Below are 21458 nucleotides of genomic sequence, written 5' to 3'. Positions count from 1 at the left end.
CAAGAAATCTTTCAACTGCAGACTATCGGGCACCAGGGGCCTTAAGAAAAGCAGCCGGATATGGTTGGGGGAAGGAGCTGGAGCTGGCAGGATCATCTGAAGGGAACTAAGGACGCCAGCAGGGATCACAGCTGTCCCAGCGGATGCCGCGTGGACCCAGCACAGGAGCGCACGCTCGTGTCACACACACCCACTAACTGCAGACCACCACCTTGTTTTCAGTCCTGAAGATCGTGGGGCTTCATCTCACATTTTCCTTTCCTCTCAGTCCGAGTGCTCCCCTGGGGATCTCCTGTGCTGCTTCCACCGACACAGGAGGCAGACAGCCTCCCTCCCCAGCCAACTTCAGAGAAGAGACTGCCTAAGAGTGGGGTGTGAGGGCCACAAAAAGGGAAAAGGAGGAGGGTAACAACAAGGGAGGAAGAAAACTTTACTCATGCACACAGGCTTTTTCCTAAGAACTTTATTTCTCAAAAAGAGGGGAAGAATCCAAAGTATTAAAATAATCCTGTAATTTTTGTTTTGCAGGGAAAGGATAGGATGACGAAATAATTCATACAAAAATTTCAAGCACAATGGCTGTGGGTACTTCATCCTGAAACTCGCACCTCTTGTCCACAGTTCCGGGTTCCAACCTCGTCACAGGTAGTACCAAACTCCTGGATCTGGAGAAGCTGTTAGCAACTGAAATGTTTATTTATATTTACTCTACAAATAAATACAGAAGGTCAATCTTCCCAGTGTGAACAATTCAGTCCATTTTTGTGATCGTTTCTGAAGAGAATGCTGAAGAGAAGAGCTGCCCCTCTTCTAAGTTCCAAACCTTTCCTTTTCAAAGGTGACTAAGAGTGTGAAAGAAATGAAATGTGGAAAGACTTATTTGGTACGATGGGCTCTTGTCACAACCAAACATCAAGAGAGACTACCTCATTGAGGCGATAAAAGGTAAAAAGCGACCATGATTTCTCCGTTGCCTTTTATGTGGGGAAACTGCACCTTTCTGTTTCTATCACTGAAGAGAACTGAACTATGTGAAGCAAAGTCTCTATCCACAGCAATTATTTTTTAACTTGAAAAGAAAAGAATAGGAAAAAAAAAAAGAAAAGGGTGAGTGGGAACCGAAGCCGTAGCCCAGGCCGATGTGGCCACACAGCCCAGGAGCGTCGAGGTGCACTTTCCTACCGGCAGACCCTTCCAGGAAGTGGGAGACAAGACATGGCTCCTCCAGAGACTCTCAAGGTGAGCTGAACTGTGAAGACCCTTTGGAATACTCCTGGCTCTCCGCTGAGTGCTCTCAGTTGGTATTTCTCTGAGGAACAGGGAGGTTCTCGTGAAGATACTTCAAGCTTCCGTGCTCTGAGAAGTCTGAGACCACGTGGTCCTGCCCTCGCAGCAGCCACTTGGTAGTTAGCAGTCCCTCGAGTCCCACTGGGCCCCGGGCATGGATTCGCGATGTGCTGATTCCCACCTCAGCTCCTGCGGAAAAGCACGGTGAGGACGTGGCTTCCCCAGCCCCTGCTTCCTGTCTGCCCATCAGGACTGCAGCTCCTTCTTCTCTCCCTGCCCGCTCCTCCCCGGGTGAGCTGGACTTCACTGTCTCCAGAAACATGTTCTCTGGTCACTATAAGTCACGATCAGTCCCCTTCTTCTAATGAAACACAGTGTGTTGGCCTCTCTTTTGACAATACTTGAAGTGTTACCTCCGATGTCTGTCTTGTGTACCCTCACCTGATATCTGGGTATGTTTTGAGGTGTAAACAGTATAGAGGTTTCATCTTTCCAAGAGTCCCTTAAACCCTAGACAGTAAGGGACATGCTCCAGGCATTCCCCAGAACACTGAGCTCCTAGGTGCACTCATTAGACACTGAATTAGGTACTGACTACACAGAAGGGTGCTGTTCACTTCCCTCCCTCTTGCTTCTGCTGCAGACACAGGGCCTCGGGAGCTTCCTGAGCCTCGCCTGGTGTGCTGCACCACATGCAGTGGAGGCAGGGTTCCCTTGTTCACCACAACTTCACTGAGCAGGTACTGGGCTAGGCCCTGGGGATGAAGTGGCAGATGATGGATGCAATTCGTGGAGCTTGTGTCCTTGTGGGCAAGGTAGCCAAAGAACAGTTCAACAAATAATTGTGTGTGGTGATGAGATGCAATGAAAAGCGCCAGGACAGAGAATGTGTGGGCAGAGGGAGGCTCCCTGACGAGGTGCCTTTTGCTGAAACCTGGACAAGGAGAAAGGGCCGGCCAGGGCAGGAGCAGTAGAGAGGTGCTGCGGGCAGGGAAGATCAGGGCACAGACTCTCGTGGGACTGTGCCTGGGGTCATGGTTGGCAAGGAGAGTCTTCAACTACTGTCTTCAAATTCTGGTTTAATAATGTGAAACCACACGACTCTGGGCACGCTGCCTAACCATCTCTTGCTTCAGTTTTTCCACTCGGAAAAGCAGGAAAATAATAGAGTCCATTATGTGGAACTAAGTGAGATAATGCATGTGATGCACTCAGCACAGTGCTGGGAATAGAGTGAGTGCTCAATAAATACTGTCACCATTATTAATGCATTTCACAGGAATTTAACTCAACCAGAGCCTGAGCTTCTGCTCTGAGTGGGTGATGAGAAGACAACGAGTGGTCTTTGCCCCTCCCCCTCCTCGGACTTCCACTAAAAGCTGGGCACTTCAGCCCCTGCGAGTATGCTGCTACTTCCTCCTCAAAAACGCGGGATACGAAGATCAGTGCAAGTGATGTGATAATTAAGTCAAAATCCCAACTTAACAGAAAGGGAACTAAAAATAAAGTGTCCAATGACTAAGAATAACTGAGCAAAGTTCCCCTTTGATAACCTTAAACAATTCACTGAGAACTAGTTCTCTAGGCAGATCATTGATTCAAAAGTTCAGAGGGATTAAAATATTTTAAGTAGTTGAAATAATTCTCAGACCTGCCATAATCACCTTTTTGGAGCTCTGCATAATGGCACCCCGGAAAACCAGAGACTGTCTAAAGAATCCTTGTATTACTAGGGGGTGGAGGTTTTTTCTTTTAATGGAGGTACTGGGGATCGAACCCATGACTTCATGCATGGTAAGCATGTGCTCTACCACTGAGCTATACCCCAGCCCTGCCAGGGGATGGAGATTTTATCACTAATAATGGAAAGGGCGAAGGGTGTCTTTCTGAAGGTTTTTATTTCAAAGTCTGCTTCAGAGGTCAACCTTGAACCTCTGGGCTGACATGTTTGTTTCTGACGCTGACACTCTAACCAGCATAGGTATTAACGCCTTCTTTTGTCCTGTTTGGACAAAACAGGGGGAACTCCTAGCTCTGAGGCAATCTGGCTGTGTCTCTCTGAAGGAGTAAGCCTGCAGCGGCAGTGCTCTCATGGGACCTTGGCATGCACACCTGTCACAACCCCCGCATGTAGACATGCTGTGGTCTGTTATACATGGTGGGAGCCAGCCAGGCTCCGGACTCGCACAGGCTTGGGTCTGAACGCCCGCTGCGTGACTTTGGGCAAGTTGCTTCATTTCTTTGAATCTCAGTTTCCTCAAGCATGAAAAAGGAAACACAAGTACTACCTTCTCAACCTGAGAAATGCCTAGGACACGGACTCCTATCAGCTCACGGCAGCTGTAATTCCTCCCTCTCGTGCACCCACCTCCTACGGTCTGTCTCCATTATCTGGATCACACCTGTGACTGAGAGGGGAGGTGTCTCCTCCACCCTCACCATGCTCCTTGGGTCACACAGTGAGTCCCAAGGGACTCCTTTCTTCCACAGCCAGACTCCTTCTTACCCAGTCCGAAGCGGTAGCCATCAGAGAAGCGAGTGCTGGCGTTCCAGAACACGCAGGCACTATCTACGTGCTGGAGGAAGAACTCTGCTGTCTTCTCTGCAGGATAAAAGGAAGAAATTGAGTCAGGATGGGCCATGGAGAATACCCTGCTTCCAGCCACTCAACGGGGCCTGACGAGGGCAGGGACCAGGCCCCTGAGGTGCTTCCCTGAGTATTAAACACAGAGACTTGTGAAAAATCTAAAAAATAAGGCAAACCTGCTTCATCAGTCATGCTGTCAAAGAAGCAGCTACCTGGGAAAGACTGGGTTGGAATCCAGATCTCCCTGCAGACTGCCATGGCCTGGCTACACTATCTATACGTTCTGAGCCAAATGCCTAAGTCTTAAGTCCAACTCCACACCCACCAGCCGTGACTGCGGGTGGGTTTCTGGACCTCTCTGCACCTGAGTACAATGGGGACTGACAATTACACCCAGCTCACGGGCTTGCGGAGAGGATAAACGAACTGACAGCCACGGGGCCCTCACCCAGAGCCTAGCAGATGGCTAGTGCTCAGAACTGTTAGCTGTTACTAGCATTATAAGATACTATAATATGCTGTGATTCCCCTGACTGGCAGTTCCCTGATGGCCACACTGGTCCTTTACCACTGGGCCTCTGGTGCCTGACCCCCAGGTGTGTCTCTTGGTGCACCCCTGTGGAGGGAAATGAGTGACTGTGTGGAGTTGGTTTTGCTCTAAACTAGTCAGTTCTGCGCTTAGCCTCCTGAACCTTGGTTTCCTCAGCTGTAAAATGGGTTTACTGCAACAGCCTGGAAAGACAGTTGCATGGATTAAATGGCAAGGCCTCTGATACAGAGTCAGCCGTGTTTAAAGGGGAGCTAATTACCTCTTTCCTGCTTCCTCCCACAGGAAAGGCCACTGTGACAACACAACGAGGTAACAGATGTAAAAGCACCCAGCAAACCAGCAAATGCCACCAACACCAGACATCATCATCATCCACCCCGATCATGTTTTTCTGCAGGCCAAGAGGGGCCGAGGGGAGCAGGGCCACCTGGGAGATCGAGGCATACAAGGCAGGCATGGTGCGCCGGAGGCCTCTGCACACTGACCATTCTCTGTGACGATGACGTCCGTGTGGGAGCTGCCATACTTGTGGATGTGGTCGATGGCCTCTTGCACGCTGTCCACCACTTCAATGCACAGTTCCAGGTCCCCGTACTCCGTTCGGAGGGACTTCACTTCGGAAGGGCTGAAGGTCAGATAGGAGGCAAACTTGGGGCCTGCATGAATCTTCACCTGGAACAGGGCAAGTCCAGAGGCAACAACGTAAACAGCAGAAATAAGCAAGCACACGCCCCTCCCTCTGGGATCCAACAGCAAGATGAGCCTGAAGACGATGAGCTCAGGGGTTCCTCTCACCTGGAAACTAAGCTCGTCCCTGCTTCCTTTTAGAGGCAGGCTCCCACCCTCCAGGATGCTCTGCTTTGGAAAATGCTGGCGGCCACTTGCCAGCAACGGGCCCCCAGTAAAGCTGGGAGCAGGGATTTAAGCAGGAAGCCTTTGAATGTGAAGAATGTGCAAGGCATTTAATGGGATATCGACATAAGCTCTTGACTACTGGCATTTACTAAAAAGAACACGTGACTATAAAAATCCCATTCCCTGCGTGTGGACTTAGGCACTGGACTCAGACAGAAAGAAGGCACGAATACACTTCCACACCCTTTGCCCCGGGGTGGCGGGGGAAGAAGCTTTAGAGGAAAACAGCACTTGGGTGGTAACCACTTCAAACTGGTTACTTGTCAGATTTCTGACTCTGTTGGTCTGGCCCCATTTCTAGGTTCAGCTCAGGTCCAGACGCTGGGGCTAATCCTGCTCCTGGCTGGAGGAATTTAAGGATCCTGAGGCTGCTCAAGAGGGCCCCAGTCCATCACAAGTGTGATCCCATTTAGGGCTTGTTCTGAGGCCTCCCCAGGGCAGTGTTCATGCCTTGAGTCTTTGGGACCAAGCTCTTGCCTTGGCTTGAGTCACAACAAGTGGTGTCTATCCTGTCCTTGTCACTCAGCGGCCCGGCATGCTTTCCTACCTGGGACTCCACTTCCTCCAGGCCTGGGATCCAGCCATGCTCCAGGGACCGGAACCCCACCCCTGCGTGAGTCGCCCTGCTGGCTTACTTGCTGCACTTCCAAGGTGTTGCACGAAGTATACGTGCTGGCTTGTTCTGACTTGAGGAATCTCAAGGTTATCTTCAGGATGACTGAGGATACTGTAGGTTTGTCTGAATCAGGCCTGGGGGTTTTATTCCTGGATACAGGAGAGCATTCCTCTTGTCCAGTCCAGTCTAGTGTGGTGCCTGGCATACGTAAGTGCTCAAATAGGCCACTATTGTGAAGTAAGGCCCCAAACATGAGTGATCAGGCGATCTAACTCCCTTGTAATGTGTGGGGTGCATCTTCATTTTCAAAATTGTCCTTTCAGGTTCTCACTGGGATCATGCCACATTTATAAATTGACTGAAGCCTTCCTTTCCAGCAAAAGGATGGAAGGGAAGAGGCCCATGCTCGGGGTCAAAGCAACCAAGGCTGGGAGTCACTTTCTCTACTATTGTGCTAGTTTACATAATTCTGGAAGGGTGCCAAGACATCAGAGATTAAAGCTTAAAATGCATCCTGACAGAAAATTTCAAACATCAATGTTTGAAATTGGCTGTTTATGACTTTAGTGACATGATAAGAAAATAACCCAGAGAGGACATTATACAAGTTGCTGACTCCCAAATACCACTGTATGAAGCATATTAACACTAGTAATTGAAGACATTTGTGGAGGGGCGGATACATATAAATTTTTGGTTTGAAAACATTTCTGTACAATCTTTTCAAATCAAATCCAAACAGGAATGTGTGTTCAGAAACATAAACTTTATGCCACCGGAATAAAAAGGGTGGCTGCAGGAAAGAGTCCATTCAGCGGGCTGCCACCTAACCTGCCTTATCTCCGAACCCTCTTGGCACTTAACACACTCCAGTTTGGAGTGAAGCTGTTCGTGTTCCACCTACCAGACCACATAGTCGTGTCATACCCGCTCTGTGTTCTCAGCACAGAACTCTGCACATGGCAGATGCTCAGAAACACTGCTTCTCCAGTCGCCTTAAATGCTACGCCAGCTGCTCCCCGTCTAACCCCACAGGCTTCCACACCTCAGAGGGGAAGACAGAAGCGACGGGCTTGTTGTACCTGCTCCACCCTCAGCATGTCAATGATCTGGTCAAATAACGGTGTTCTCAGCAGATCTCGGTGGATTAACAGAGTCTCCAAAGCATTGCAGGCAGCTGGATATTCACACTTAGAGTCTCTGACTGAAAGGGGAGGACAAAGAATGGTTTCTACTGACATGATCTGGAGTCACAAAGGACACAACAAGTATTTTGCCTGCATACAAACGGGACCCCATCCAGCTCACCTAGTCTGGTGGCCTTATCGACACTGGATTCTGAATCCACGTACATGTGGCAGATCCCTTCACTGTGCCCCATCACTGGAATGCCCTTAGCAGCTTTCTGGATGTCTCTGACCAGCTGGGAGGAGCCGCGTGGGATGATCAGGTCTATCATTTTGTCTAGGCGGCAAAGATCTTCCACTTCTTCTCTGGTATTCACCTGAACAGGCAGAGAATAAAAAGATAAAGATGACATCTCCTGACCACACAAGAACTGAAGGAGCAGCATCCCTTTTACAGAAAAATGTTTCTACTTCCTGAGAAATAAGTGGTGCTGTGAAAACTTACTCCAAATACAAGATTAAGTTCCCCATCATGGGAACAGAAAAGCTGTCCAGCAAATGCTTATCAAACCCTGCACATTAGGTGCCGTGCTCTGCATTACGAAACACGCAGGACAGGGTCCCTACCCAAAGGGCTCAGAGTCTGGTAAGGAAGACAGGACTAGGACACCACCAGCCATAACACAGGTCAGATCATTTTACAAATGCAATAAGAGGCACAAAGTGCTATCTCTGGAAGTCAGAGGAGGCGCAGAGAATGCCAGGCAATGAGGATCACGCAAGGAAGCGGCAGCTCCGTTGGGTCTCTAATCACAGCTGGGTCTTGCTAAGGAGTCACTGTTCCCCATGACTTCCGCTGATACCTCTACTCCGGGATGCTTGCTGAACTGACTAACGTGCCGTGTTAGAACACTGAGACTATGCGCACGTTCCCTCTCGTCTTGATTTTTAATTTTCCCCCATGTGGTCATGTTACTAACAATAGAAATACAAATATACATGTACAGGAAGGGTCACAGTCACTTGAATCTGCATAGCCTCAAACTGGAAACAACCCAAATGTCCCTCATAGAAGAAAAGATAAGCTGTAGTATGTGCATGTAAATGGAACACTACATGGTGAAAAAAAAGAGAAAGACATAAGAACAGACATAATGAACAAAAGAAACTCAAGATAAAACAGTGCATTCTGAATGACTTCATTTATATGAAGTTCAAGAACAGGCAAAAGAAAATGAATATGAAAGAAGTAAAAGAAGCAGTTACCTGGGGGTGGGGGTGGGGCACGCTGACGGGGAAGGTCCCCAGGGAGCCTCTGGGGTGTTGGAAATTTCTGTACCTTGATACGGCAGGCGGTTGTGTGTGTGTGCGCGTGCGCATGTGTGGACCCAACCACAGAGTTGTTTGCGGAAGATTAGGATACTTTACTGCATGTATGTGAAGGAGAAGGAGGAAACTTGTTGAATTAAACTAGGATGTGGTGCAGCTGGGACTTGAACCCCTAAAGTCTGTGCTCTTTCCAACATGTTGCTGTAAGAATAACCTAGCTTCTCGTCAGCGAGCAAGTAACGCGGCAGGTCTGTAGCACTCTCTCAGCAGCCAACAGCATCCTGCAATGTTGGAGCGAGTGGGCCTCAAGGGAAAAAGGGAAGCACGTGAAGTCAGCCTAGCTCCAAAACTAAGCTCTACCGCAGACTGCGATTTTGGGTGAGTTACTTCATCAATGAGCCTATTCTTCTCCTATCCATAAAGTGGACTTAATAACTAATGGTATGTTTCTCATAGAGTTGTTGTGAGGATTAAATGAGACAATGGATGAAAGTGCTTCGACCATAGTAGGTGCTCAACAAAACTACCTAGTAGTTCAAAAGCTCCACTGGACAGTTGAGGAGAGTGAAATGATGGTTAGAATAATGACCACAACAATAGCAGTGTTAACAGTGTGACCTCATGCTTATTAGCTGCATGGCAACCCTTCATACAACGTATCTCATCTGATTCGGCCTAAATCACTGCCAGGGAGCAGAACCCAGGCCTCACACTCTGGGACTGGTATCCTGCTGCCTGTGACCTAAAGAATAAAGGGATGGCAGGCATTCTTGTAAATCAACAGTGTGAGGACACAGCTGTATGAGGGGACTTTCTGAGCCACTCAAGACCCACCTGGCCAAGGTAGCCCAGGCAATGTCCACCGTCAGCAGGCACACAGGACCTGCTGCTGCTCTAACCCAGCCTGCCTGCACCAGTGGCTTGGCCTTCCATGGCCCATTCCCAGGAACCTACCAGCTGTACAGCCTCCTTGACTCCATGGATCGAGAGGGCCTCCTGGGTCAGGAGGTGAAGAATCCGGTTGCTGTGTGAAGCCTCCTTCCCTCCTTTGAGTAACAGGCCATTACCACTTGCAATAGCCAAGGCTGCCACCTGCAGATCAAAGAGGGGAGCAGTGAACCAAAGGGAAAAAGCAGCAATAGAAACGAGAACATTAGCAATCACTGAGCACATATTCTGTGCCCAGCACTGTGTTAAACACCTAATCTTCACACCATTCCAGTGAATTAAGTACCTGTTTCATCCCCTGCTTTACAGATAAGGACACTGAAGCCCAGAGAGGTTGGTGACAGTCACACAGCTTATAAATGGCAGGGCTGGGAGCCTTGACTTCAGTCCCAAAGCACTGGATCCCAGGAACTACACTATACAGCCGCCTTAGCATCATTACAGAGCCACCCAAGTTAGGTGGCCAGCATCACATGACCCCCCCTGACTCAAGTGCTGCTCCACCTGACTCAGGCTGCAGTGGGGCAGCATCTCTGACCATGTCCCACCCTGGCCCCGTCACTGTCCCGAGAGCTCTGAATGCCTGGTGCTGAGAACCTGGAGGGGACTGGAGCTCCTGCCAGCCCCCGGACAGCTGCGGCCGAGGCTGCTGGGAAGAAGTACAAGTCTGTCTGGGGAGGTGACGTAGGAGGAGCCCTCTCAGAGCAAGGAGCTCATGACACTGACCCGATCATCTGAGGCCTGAGGCAGAACTCCCTGAATGCTCTCGGGATGAATGAAAATCTTACTGTTTTTGTAATGTAGTCAAAGAAACTTTATAAAAAAAAATCTAGCATGAACATGTACTCTCCGTTAAGATTAGCAGTTCTTAATCCTTTTTTGTTTGTTTTTGTTGCTCATGAACCCCTTACAAAAATTATGTAAACTTTTTCCAGATACATGCACAAACACACAGAATTCTGTATATAACTTTTAGGATTCATGGATTCTGGAATGCCATCCAAGGTTAAGATCCCAGGTGAGGAACCTCAGCTATAACTGGCTAAAGAGGAAACCTTTTCCCTCGAGAAGTATCCACTAGTACAGATAAAGCGAGGCAGCGAACGTCACGGACCTGGCCTGCAGAGACTTGGGATCCCTCTCTACCAGCTGAGGGGAATCCTGCAGTTATCTCTGGGGCATCTCTGTGAGACAGGTACGTAGCCAGAAGGGGGCAGTGTGACAGGACCAGCCAGGTGCCGAGGACAGACCCCTGATGGTATGGGAGTCCCTTGGTGGACCAGCTGCTTTTAGGACATGTTAAGGAGCATCCTCCACTGAGCATGTGGGACTCCCAAGGACACTTGATGCCCTACCGACAAGAGTACTGATTTTTTGTTTGTTTTTAAATAGAACCTCTCTGAGACTCTGGGGCTAGTGAAAAGAAAGAACTGCTATCATCCTACTGGACAGTCCAGTGGGGAACCGGTTCCAGATTTCCAGGAGGGAGTTTAGGGCAACAAGCAAGGCCACCCTCTACCACCACAGCATGGCTGCTTGGTAAGACCTTTGTTACACAGTTTCTCCACATTAGCCTGTGATTCATCAGATTTCTTAATGGGGGTTGTGTGCTAGTTTCCATTAAGTACTGAAAGTTCTTTTTTCTAAGAGATGTACCTACAGGAACCTAAAGGAAGCCATCTGTGACATGGATAATACTTGGGTCTTCTTCACATGGGCAAAACCAGTTACAAGATGAACGAGCCTGCAGGAGGCTAGCAGGGATTCTGTGGGTGGGGAACAAAGTGCTCCAGAGAACTAAGGTATCTGGAAACATGCTCCCGCATCATGGCATGAGAGGTTCATCTGGGCTCAAGGCCCAGATCCATCCTTGTTAAGTGTGACAGGAATATTACCTCCCATAAGCTTCAGTTTCTTCAACTGTAAAATGGACATATGAATACTACCTACTTTAGAATTACTGAAGGAATCAATAAAATAATCTTTGGGGAAAAAAAGGTAAGAGTTTCTAAAAGAAAGGAAGAGAAGGAAGAAGAGAAGGGAAGGAGGAAGGAAAATATCTTTGGGAGATTTATCTTGAGTCCTAAAAAGATGCTCTTCCTCCAATTCCCCCACCCCAATGGCAGGCACTGTTCACATACCTGGGGCAGACAGTCAGGGCGAGACTCAAAGATGACCAGCAGAACTCCAATTGGGACAGTCACTTGTTCTAGTTCCAAGTTTTTGGCAATTCGGGTCCGGCGCAGAACACGCCCCACGCTGTCCTGTGACGAGGCCGCGATCTGCCGCAGACCGATGGCCAGGCTGTTCAGTTTAGACGTGGAGAGGCTCAAGCGTTTCAGCAGAGGAGCTGCAAGTCGCCCTGAAGAGGAGTGAAGAAGACACGATGAAGCAGGAGACCTGGGCAGGCTATGGCTGTTTTACTGAACATGTGGCTGCATTAGGAACAGACAAGGAACTTAGGGGGTCCTAGGGAGACAACGACATGCTATTTACACAGCTTTCCTGGGAGTGGAGGGGAACAGTCTGGCAGTATACAGTCATCATATAAAGGTGTGGACACTCACACCCTTTGTGCCAACAATTTCAGTTCCAGAAATGTATCATTTGCATGAGCAAACTTGCATGTAATCATCACTTTTTTATAACAGTGGGAAACTGGATTCCACCTACGTATTCGGACAATGGGCTACAATGAAGTTATTATAAATAACACTTACATTTACTGATATGGAAAGCTGTCCAGGATACAGTCTGTGAAAACAGCAAACTACAAAACAGTATGTATACAATTCTATTTATCAAACACTGCATATATACATGTGCACAGGGATGTTGAAAAGCATCAAGAATGGTGATGATCTCTACCTATCTTTTGTATTATTTTAATTTTTTATAATGAGTGAATTATTTTTTAATTGGGAACAACAAAGATGTCTTCTTTTGAAATAAAGATTTAAATAGAATTATGGTAAGTTCACATACAGAATTTTCTTTAAGTTTAATATAACAGTATGCATGGTGTGATTATGATTACCTCTCTCCACACACACACACTCACATATATACATGTACAGTATATGAACAGGTACATATACTCAGGAAAACCATTTGGAATCATATCACAAATCATTACCAGGGTTACTGTTGAATATAATTATGGAAAATTTCCTCTTCTTTTTTATAGTCATAACCACCAAGATAAGATAAAGATTTCTACTTCAGAGGGGAGGAACCAACCTTGTATTAAGAAAAAACTAAACTATTGTTCTATCAACTGATTACATCAATTTATTTTCTTCATTTCTCCTCACGTGTTAAAAACTGTTTTAATGATAGTGCATGTTAAATATTATACCCCAGTTTTTCACTTCAGAATGCATGTACATTTTCCATGCTGCAAAATTATTTTAATTACTACTAAATATTCCATCGAGTTGATAGTTTAAGGCACATGACTGCACCTATATTATTACTCAGGGTGTTTCCAGTTTTCAATGGGATAATCTTGCTCTACAAATCTTTACATTTAGAGCTGTTTTTTCCTCTTGAAATATTTTCTCAGGATACATTTCCTGAAATGGGTGCACCGAGTCAGAGATGATTACCATGCTCATTTATACCCAAGACTCTGTTCTTAAGTCACCATGTGTCCTTGAGGATTTCCAGAGAGAACTGGGACGAGAAGTCAGAGCTCTGCCAACAGCTAGGTGTGTAACCTTGAGCAACAGCTTTAATCTCTGTGGGTCTTAATTCCTTTATTTTAGAGAATTGGATGGATAAAATGTCAATAAAGATTTCTTTCATTTCTGAAAATTTATTTTATGGCTTTACCAATACTGTGAAAATTCAAAAGACCAGATGTAAAATCTAAAGGACTTTTTAGAGCAATGGTTCAAAAATGTTTTAAGGAATGAAAACAATGTTGATGAGCCCTGCAAGGTTTCTCCGAAGGGAATACCACAAATTTTGATGTTTTATTTGAGACACATTTATTCAAGAGAAAAGGAAATTTAAAAACTCCCTAAAATCAACCTCCATTATTTTGGGTGGAAAAGACAGAGAATTAAGAAAAAGGAAAGAGTGAGGGCTCACCAGACTACATACTCAGTTGCCTGCAATGTGAGGTCAGCCATCTCCCTTACTCCACCAGTAGCACCTGGAGGGCATTCCTGGATGGCGGCCTACACCCTGGTTAAGGAACCAGGAGATAAGCTATCTCTCATCACAGGCTGCACAAACTACTTCTACGACTATCTGATATGCACTGTCCATCTGGGTTTGACTCCCAGATCTGTCACTGGCCATATGATTTTAGGCACATGACAACTTCTCTGTACTTCAGTTTTCTCCTCTGTAAAATAGGGATAATAAATAGCAGGCACCTTGCAGGTACTAAGTTGTAAAGACAAAATGAGACTGGCTGTTAATCCCTTAGTCCAAATGCCTAGCAACACAGAAAGACCTCAGTAAATGTTAGCTGCTATTAATGTCTAAAATAGTGAGGTCCTCAATCTTTCTTTTTCAGTCTGTTTTAAAAACTTTTCTATTTTAAAAATGCTTTCATTATTTTTTAACTTTATTTTTTGGGGAGTAATTAGGTTTATTCATTTATTTGTTTTTAATGGAGGTGCTGGGGATTGAACCCAGAATCTTGTGCATGCTAAGCAGGCACTCTTACCACTGAGTTATACCCTCCCCTCTCTTTTTTTTTTCCTTGAAACTGCCATGGTAGCCATAGCTGGCGACCTGAGGGGAATGGAAAAAGCCCTTGGGGGTGGGTGGTGGGGTGTACTAGAGTATCTAGGAAAGGGGATGGAGGGAGGTGTGTGGTTGGAAAAATCCCAATGAACACCAGCCACCAACCCTCAATAAAATGACACATAATATACAACTTCTCCTGTAACAATCCTGACTTTAGGCAGACTGTGATATAAGAATTATTAGTAAAACAAAGAATGAAAATCAAAACAAACCGCTCCATAACATTGACTCTAAAATGTCTGGTCTTTACCCTCTGCCTCCTCCAAGTCTTTTTTGTTGGCTAGCAGGATCTCATCTCGCTGGTCCGTCAACAGATCAGCCAGATGATGGATAATCTCTGCTCTCTAGGATAAAAAACAAAACACAAAAAACATTAAAACAAATAAGTAAACATGTTAATCCAAGAAGAATGCACACCACACTTTTAAACCTACTGTTCTGAGAGCCAGGCCTTACTCCTAAAGCCAAGGGCACCAATGACTGACATCTCCTCACTTCGCATCCCTCACTTCCCACCAGTGCTCCCCTCATTTTCCCTTCCTCTCTCACTGCTAACTCCCCCTAGTTCTTCTTACTTTTCTTCCTCTTTTACTACTCCTGATCATGATGATCAGCAAACCATGGCCTCATGGTGGGGGAGAGGGCATGAGGAATTACACAAACTGTCCGCGGGACGGGGCCCAGCACTTCGAATCAGCATGATACACACATCTCCACCTATTTAATTGCACTAGCTGTATAGCTGATTTCCCAGGTAAGTTTTTACATCTAGTCTTTCTTTTTTGACAATTATTTATTAAATGAATACAGTCAAAGGGGAAAACCCAGTCCTGGATGCTGGAGACCCCAATCCTGACCCATCTAGATTAGGAAACAGCAAATCAGTGTGGTGATTACTGAAGGAGTAAAAGGAAGTATTTGAGAGAGAAGCTAGGGTCCTCCTGGGCTTTCCTTTCTCTACTTGTAGTTATTTTAAATTCTCTTCTCAGGTCAAAGTACTCCCCAGAAGAAACCTATATACATCATCCTCAAATCCAGCCTTAACACCACAGCCCTCGGGAAGCCAACCCCCTGCTTCCACCAGGCCTCCTCACATTTCATCGTGTCTGCTACTTGACTGATTCACCGAGGACAGGGCAGGGCTGTGACTGTGGAGCAGGCTCTGGAGCTTCCATCTGATAGGTAAGCTAGGGGATCTGGGTGGGTTGGGACAAGTAACTTTCCTACATTTCCACGCCCAGTATGAGGCAGGACTAGCCTCTCTGGTCTCATCATTTTCATGATGTTTTTGATCAAAACATCACAGTGACGCAAAGCTACCTTAGACTTCAGCCTACAAAAGACAAAGGGGAAAATAAAATTTAGAAAAAGAAAAAAGGCAGAGTGAATTTGAATCAGACTTGTAACTCAGATCTAACTCTTATGGGGCACGAGGAATAAAGGCTTGTCTGTGCACTAAACCTCACAGCATGACTCACTCTGAAAACTAACAAAACTATCAGCTCAGGTTATTACCTGTTCAGGTTCCAAAGTGGCCAACATCCTTCCTCCTGATCGAGCCATTTCTCCCTGTTGCTCAACGGTAGGGCCTGCGAGAACGTTTGCAAACATCAGCTCACGGTCAGAGTACCCCCCTCTCACTATCCTGCATCAGCATAGGCTCATCACATGCCTGGAGTGCATGTTCAGTGTCTTGGTGCATTTGTTTCACATCCAGAGATCATTCTGACCAATAAGATGGCAGAAGGGCATACCAGATTAACTCAGGCATAAATACAAGAACTTGCCTGCATTTTCAGGGCAGACAATACAATTTATGTCTCCTAGAGTTCTTCTCAATTCCATTTTGGGTTATATTTTTTTAATGTGTTTGCATTTCTGAATTGTAGATTAAAAGGCAATTCTATCCTTATGAACACTTGAGAGAAGATACCATATCTCATGCATCTTTGCACCTCCAGTGTTCATTAGGACCTGGCATCCAGCATGGGCCTAGCAAATGTTTCTTGAGAAAAATGGATGTTTATCTTCTTTAGCTTAGTGATTTTAGAGAGAACAGGAGGCCTAGTTAGGCAGGTTAGATGAGTTTTACAAAAGCAAAGTGAAATCCAATTTGCAAGTAGTGTTCAAAACAACACCATATTTCATAATACTAGCACATTAGTTTTGTAAGCTCTACTCCCAAAGGGAGAGCTCAGTTTTCAGCTCTATCTAGGCCACCATGGTGTCACTAGCTAGTGGTCCATCATCCACAGACTATGGGACTCTATGAAGAACTACTTACCTGCAGGCTTTACTTCGGAAAAGAAGGTGCCAACTTTCTTGCCCTCCACGATGTCTGTGATGACGTGCCCAGACACCTTCGGGTGGGTCCCGTTGGCAATGACCACAGAAGTGCCACCTTGCAAAGCCCAGAGGGCTGCTTTCACCTAATAGGAAAGGTTAGATCCATGGATGAGATTCAGACCTTTGCAGAGTTTAGTCACCAGCACTTTAAACATGTAAAACATACAAAATACAATGTAATATGGAGCAATTTAAATATCTGCAGGAATATTTGGAAAAGTCCAGAGGCTGTGAAGACATCTCAGCCCATGCACTCCTCCCACCCCAGCCTTGAAGTGTGTTGTCTAAAGATGAACCAATCTGCCCTTCACGCTCAGCGTGTTCGCTCCAAGACTCTCCGGTACTGGGACACGTAACTTCTACATTTGACTTACTGTGACTCAACTTAGTGTCCAGCCATCCGTTTAACCAGAATCTGACCCTGAGTACTCTGACCTTTTGTCAGATTCTTGTCCTCGTTTCTGCTATTGCTACATATGATGCTACACCTGAAGGGTATAACTTCTCAGAACAACTAAAGGGAGAGAATTTTTTGAAAGATTTCATCAAGAAACATTTGAGCTCTAATACTAACATTTAGAGGACTTATGAATTATGAAAAATATATCAACCCTGCCCTTGAGGAGTTTACAATATGAACACACTCTTTATATATTATTAATAAAAATACATACTAAGACATGACTAAATATAGGTACACAATATGCATAGAGCCTATATTTAGATATGTCTGTCTTTCTAAGTGTGTATGTGCGTTAGCCCTCAAACAATTACAAAAGTAAGAAGGACACAATATTGTTTTGGTTTTATAACTGTTACAGGCAGTAACAGCACCAGATTCTTACCTTGGCTTCCATGCCACCCATTCCCACTCTTGACTTGGTTCCAAAGGTCACAGACTGCTGATCACCAGGATAAAATATATCAATGAGCTTTGCATCATCTGACCCCGGGGGGCTGTCAAAGAGGCCTAAAAAGTAGACAAGAGTTGGTAATACTGTTTAACGGAAGACAGACCTCCCTGGGTACCTGCCAACCACTCTGTACTTGACTCATCCAGATAAATACTGCTATTCCACCAGCTCTAACAGGAAGAGGTCAAGAGATCCGTGTAGTCTACTCACACTGAAAAACAGCTCCAGGATGACGCATTTTACATGCTTTTATAACCTTGCTTGATAAATGAATGTTTTCCAGCATCAGAGCATGGCTATATCCTTGATACAAAATTTACTAGCCCTGCCCATTGTCTACAGGGAAGCTGTCTTCACCTGTGCCACTGCTACTTAAGGATGCAATTGAAAAAGATGAGTGGCTTTTGCAGAAACAGCACAGCAGCTGTATACTGTTTAATATGACTTATTTCCAGGGGCATGAAATACGAAACAGGTTCTCAATAACTTTCACAGTATCCTTGGAAACAGTCACTGATTATACACCCTACGTTATGGGTAAGCTGCTGTGAAGGTTAGGCTGAGTCAACAGAAGAGCGTATGACTCTTGGCATTCAGTCTGCATTTGTCACCACAAAGCCTATGTCCCATTTATAACTGAGTAGAGTGACGTAAAGTAAGAGCTACACGAAACGTTATGTGTGTACCATCTAAGATTAAAAATCCTCACAATTTCACTCTGAAAAGAGCATGTCGGAGCTTTGGAAGGGGAAAAGCGGACGTCAGAAAATGGGGTCATGTCAAGCTGTAAGGGGGACACAGACAGGGAGAAACTGCTGGTGGTCAGGGACCGGCTGAAGGACATTTGGGCAGTGATGTTTTGGTTTGAAGTTACTACTTTTCCAGTGCTAAAATACACCCCTCTGCCCCACGATTCCAAATCTTTAACACAATCCTGCCATATGCATACCCTCTCCTAAGAGAAATAAACTCTCACAACGCCTGTCTGCCTCAACCCATCACCCTACAGCTCCCGGGGTTCATGGCTGGGTTCTTCTCAGAAGGCACCATGCTATGAAACCATAAACAGTCTGAGCAAGGTTGGGCAATTCCAAGCTAAACCTTCTCCAGAGACACCAAGGAGTTCCTAGCATTCTGATATTCTGCCGACTCCTCTTTTTCCTTGTAGCGACCTCTCAAACCTGCCAATAGTGTATTTAAAATTCTGATATTGTTCTAAAGATCAATATTCAGTGGATAACTAATCAGAGTTAAGAGCACAAGCCTGCTAATGTCCAGTTTTGGTGTTTGAGGCTGAAGTAAAACAGTTTACTATAGTTCACATTGGGTTTTATACATTGATCTCTCAAACTCATATCCTTTACCTTGACAGGTAGTATAGGTGAGAAAAAAGAGTGTAGATTTACTGAAACTGAACAGATTTAGATTTGGCCTATTTTAGATACAGCTACCATATTCCTTATGGGTCAAAATCTGAAGTGGGAACAGCTTAAGAAAGTGAGAAGAGGGGGGAGGGGTATAGCTCAGTGCTAGAGCACATGCTTAGCATGCAAGAGGTCCTGGGTTCAACCCCCAGTACCTCCATTCAAATAAATAAAGAAACAAACCTAATTACCCTCCCTCCTCCAAAAAAAAAAAAAAAGAAAAAAGAAAGTGAGACCAGTGAATGGAGAGCCAAAATGGAGCCCGGAGGGGCCCTGCATGAGGAGGGAAGCAGAGAGGAGCAAGTGACATCCAAAAGCGCGGTGGCCATACAGCCTGGATCTTCTGCACTGGCTCCGATTTAAAATCATCTGTCATCTGATTTACACTAAAACCAGAAAGTGATCAAGACCATAGTGAGGTATCACTTCACACCCACCAGGATGGCTATAATCAAAAAGGCAAATAACAAGAGGACAGTGTTAGAGAGGACATGGAAAAACTGGAACCCTCCTACACGGCTGGGAGAACATAAAATGGTGCAGCTGCTTTGGGAGCCGGCCTGGTACTTCTTCAAAAGGCTGAACATATGTTCCAGCAGTAAAGTAAAAAGCATGTTCACACCAAGACACGTATGAGTGCTCACAGCAGCATCAGTCATAACAGCACAAATGTCTATCAGCTGATGAATACACAAATAAAATATAGTATATCTATATAGTGAAATACTATTTGGCAGTAAACATAAATGAAGTACTGATACACGGTATAGTATAGATGAACTGTGAAAACATTATGTTAAATGAAAGCAGTCAGTCAGAAAGGATCACATATTACATATATACAAAATGTCCAGAATAGGCAAATCAATACAGACAGGAGGTAGATTAGAGGTTGCCAAGGGCTAGAGAGTTTGAGGGGAAGTGAGGAGTGACTGCTAATGGGTACAGAAATTCTTGCTGGCATGATAAAAAATGTTCTAAGCTGTGGTGAGAGTTGAACAACTGTATGAATACACTAAAAATCACTGAACTGTAAATTTTAAACAGATGAATTGTATGTTACATGAATTATATCTCCATTAAGCTGTTATAAAAGACAAAACTAATGTACTTAGAAATGACATTTAAGTATTCAAACTGCATCTCCCAGAATCCCCACTTTCTTTTGAGTCATAAAACCCTTATCAGACCATATGGCTCAGAAAATAACTGTCCATAGTTAAAAAAAATCAGAAGGACTCAAACTTGGGAACCCATGTGCTCACACACAACGTATTTAAAACAAAGAATGGATAAAAGGAAAGGAATTACTTTGTACCTTCTACATCGGAAAGAACAATCAAGAGGTCGGTTTTCATTTCCACGGCCAGACGGGCAGCCAGGCTATCATTATCTTTCACACTAATGACCTAAAAAGCAGGCAAAAAGTCCTAAGTGAGTGAGCTATGCAGTTCAAAAAGAAGTCCACAGAAGTGCTCAGCTAGACTCTGGCAGACAAAATTAACGACCGTGCGTGCATGACAGCTCTCACAGACCCCTTCAGTCTGCAAAACAGCATGCCTACCGGTAACCCCCTTTCTAGACATGGACCCTTCTATCCGCGGATATATACAAGCCATGCTCGCAGCACCATGGTAAGCCACTATCGCACCTCACCCGGTTGAATGAAACCCCCTGACTTCAGAAGGGCTTATGCAGCCACTGCTCCAGGATGCCAGCTTCTCTCCCAATCTCTCCATCTTGTTTATGCCAAACTCTAGGTGTTAGTACATGCAGCAAAGCACGGCATTAAGGTCTACAGCATGATCAACCCATGAGAATACTTTACCCACATTTACCCCCTGGAGATCACTATTGGGCTCTGCTGGGGGGACAACAGCATCATTTGTGTTGACAATGGGGACGATGTTCATTCGGAGGAGCTCATGAAGTGTCCCATTGAGGTTCCGGCGCTTCTGCTCATCATGGAAATCCAAATTGGTCACCAAAATCTAAAAGGATTAAAGAGATTGAAAATACAGGAGAGAGGAAAATGATGAATTTCCCAGGAACAGCATCCAAAGGATGCTAAGAGTAAAGGAGTTCAACTTTAGGTTTTGGGGATCCTGTACAGATTAGAATGGAACATACATCTTTGGACACTTACTCTATTCTTTTAGAGACAGGAAAAAAGTTAGAATCACTTGGAAGATTTATTTTAGGATGCTCAAGACATCTTGCAAAAGTACTTTAATCTTCAGAGAGCTACCAAATTTCATCCACTGACAAAATTAAGAAAATTAATGTATCTACTTTGGAGGGACACTGCAAGGAGTAATGACTTCCATGAATTTCTAAAATATTTTGAATCCCAGCATCTGATTCAAAGTCTGGCCATGCAGAGTAAATGCTGAAACATGTGGCAAGCAAGTCAGTGAATGGTTACTCTGCCTGGAAAGTGTATTAAGCAAAACAGAATGGGGTGTGTTGCCCCTGTTCTTGCTCGGCAACCGACCACTGCTAGAGTTAGCAAAGACCGTGTCTAAGCAAGGGGGATGAGTCTGAGAAGTTGATGGAGGTGAATCTTTAGTCACAAACTGAAAGAAGGCTCAGGGTAGGGGATGAGCACAAGTTGCTCAAAGGTAGAGTGGAGAGCTGAGTGCAGGGGCGGT

The 21458-nt window shown here is 45.4% G+C and overlaps 1 protein-coding gene across 6 annotated transcripts in view; it reads right to left on the bottom strand.

Annotated features, from left to right (window-relative positions):
- Window positions 1–448: 448 nt before the first annotated feature.
- The window catches only part of ALDH18A1 (aldehyde dehydrogenase 18 family member A1), a 38474-nt gene continuing 17464 nt past the window's right edge, over window positions 449–21458 (bottom strand). For 4 of the 6 annotated variants that reach the window (XM_074373863.1, XM_074373862.1, XM_010971136.3 and 1 more), the window contains 13 exons: window positions 20640–20798; window positions 20126–20216; window positions 17315–17439; window positions 16408–16552; window positions 15639–15712; window positions 14374–14467; window positions 11501–11721; window positions 9366–9503; window positions 7264–7459; window positions 7038–7159; window positions 4910–5096; window positions 3794–3889; window positions 449–1476 (listed from right to left, as the gene is read on the bottom strand). In XM_074373863.1, the coding sequence (XP_074229964.1) occupies window positions 1295–1476; window positions 3794–3889; window positions 4910–5096; window positions 7038–7159; window positions 7264–7459; window positions 9366–9503; window positions 11501–11721; window positions 14374–14467; window positions 15639–15712; window positions 16408–16552; window positions 17315–17439; window positions 20126–20216; window positions 20640–20798 (1830 nt within the window). In that variant the 3' untranslated portion in view covers window positions 449–1294. The remainder of the gene's footprint in view (window positions 1477–3793; window positions 3890–4909; window positions 5097–7037; window positions 7160–7263; window positions 7460–9365; window positions 9504–11500; window positions 11722–14373; window positions 14468–15638; window positions 15713–16407; window positions 16553–17314; window positions 17440–20125; window positions 20217–20639; window positions 20799–21458) is intronic. The other 2 variants (XM_074373864.1, XM_074373866.1) reach the window with 1 other exon arrangement.

This window comes from Camelus bactrianus, chromosome 11, assembly GCF_048773025.1.
Source record: "Camelus bactrianus isolate YW-2024 breed Bactrian camel chromosome 11, ASM4877302v1, whole genome shotgun sequence".
Classification (NCBI taxonomy): Eukaryota; Metazoa; Chordata; class Mammalia; order Artiodactyla; family Camelidae; genus Camelus; species Camelus bactrianus.
The sequence above is the reverse complement of the archived record's forward strand: the minus strand, read 5'-3'. Positions and strand labels throughout refer to the sequence as shown.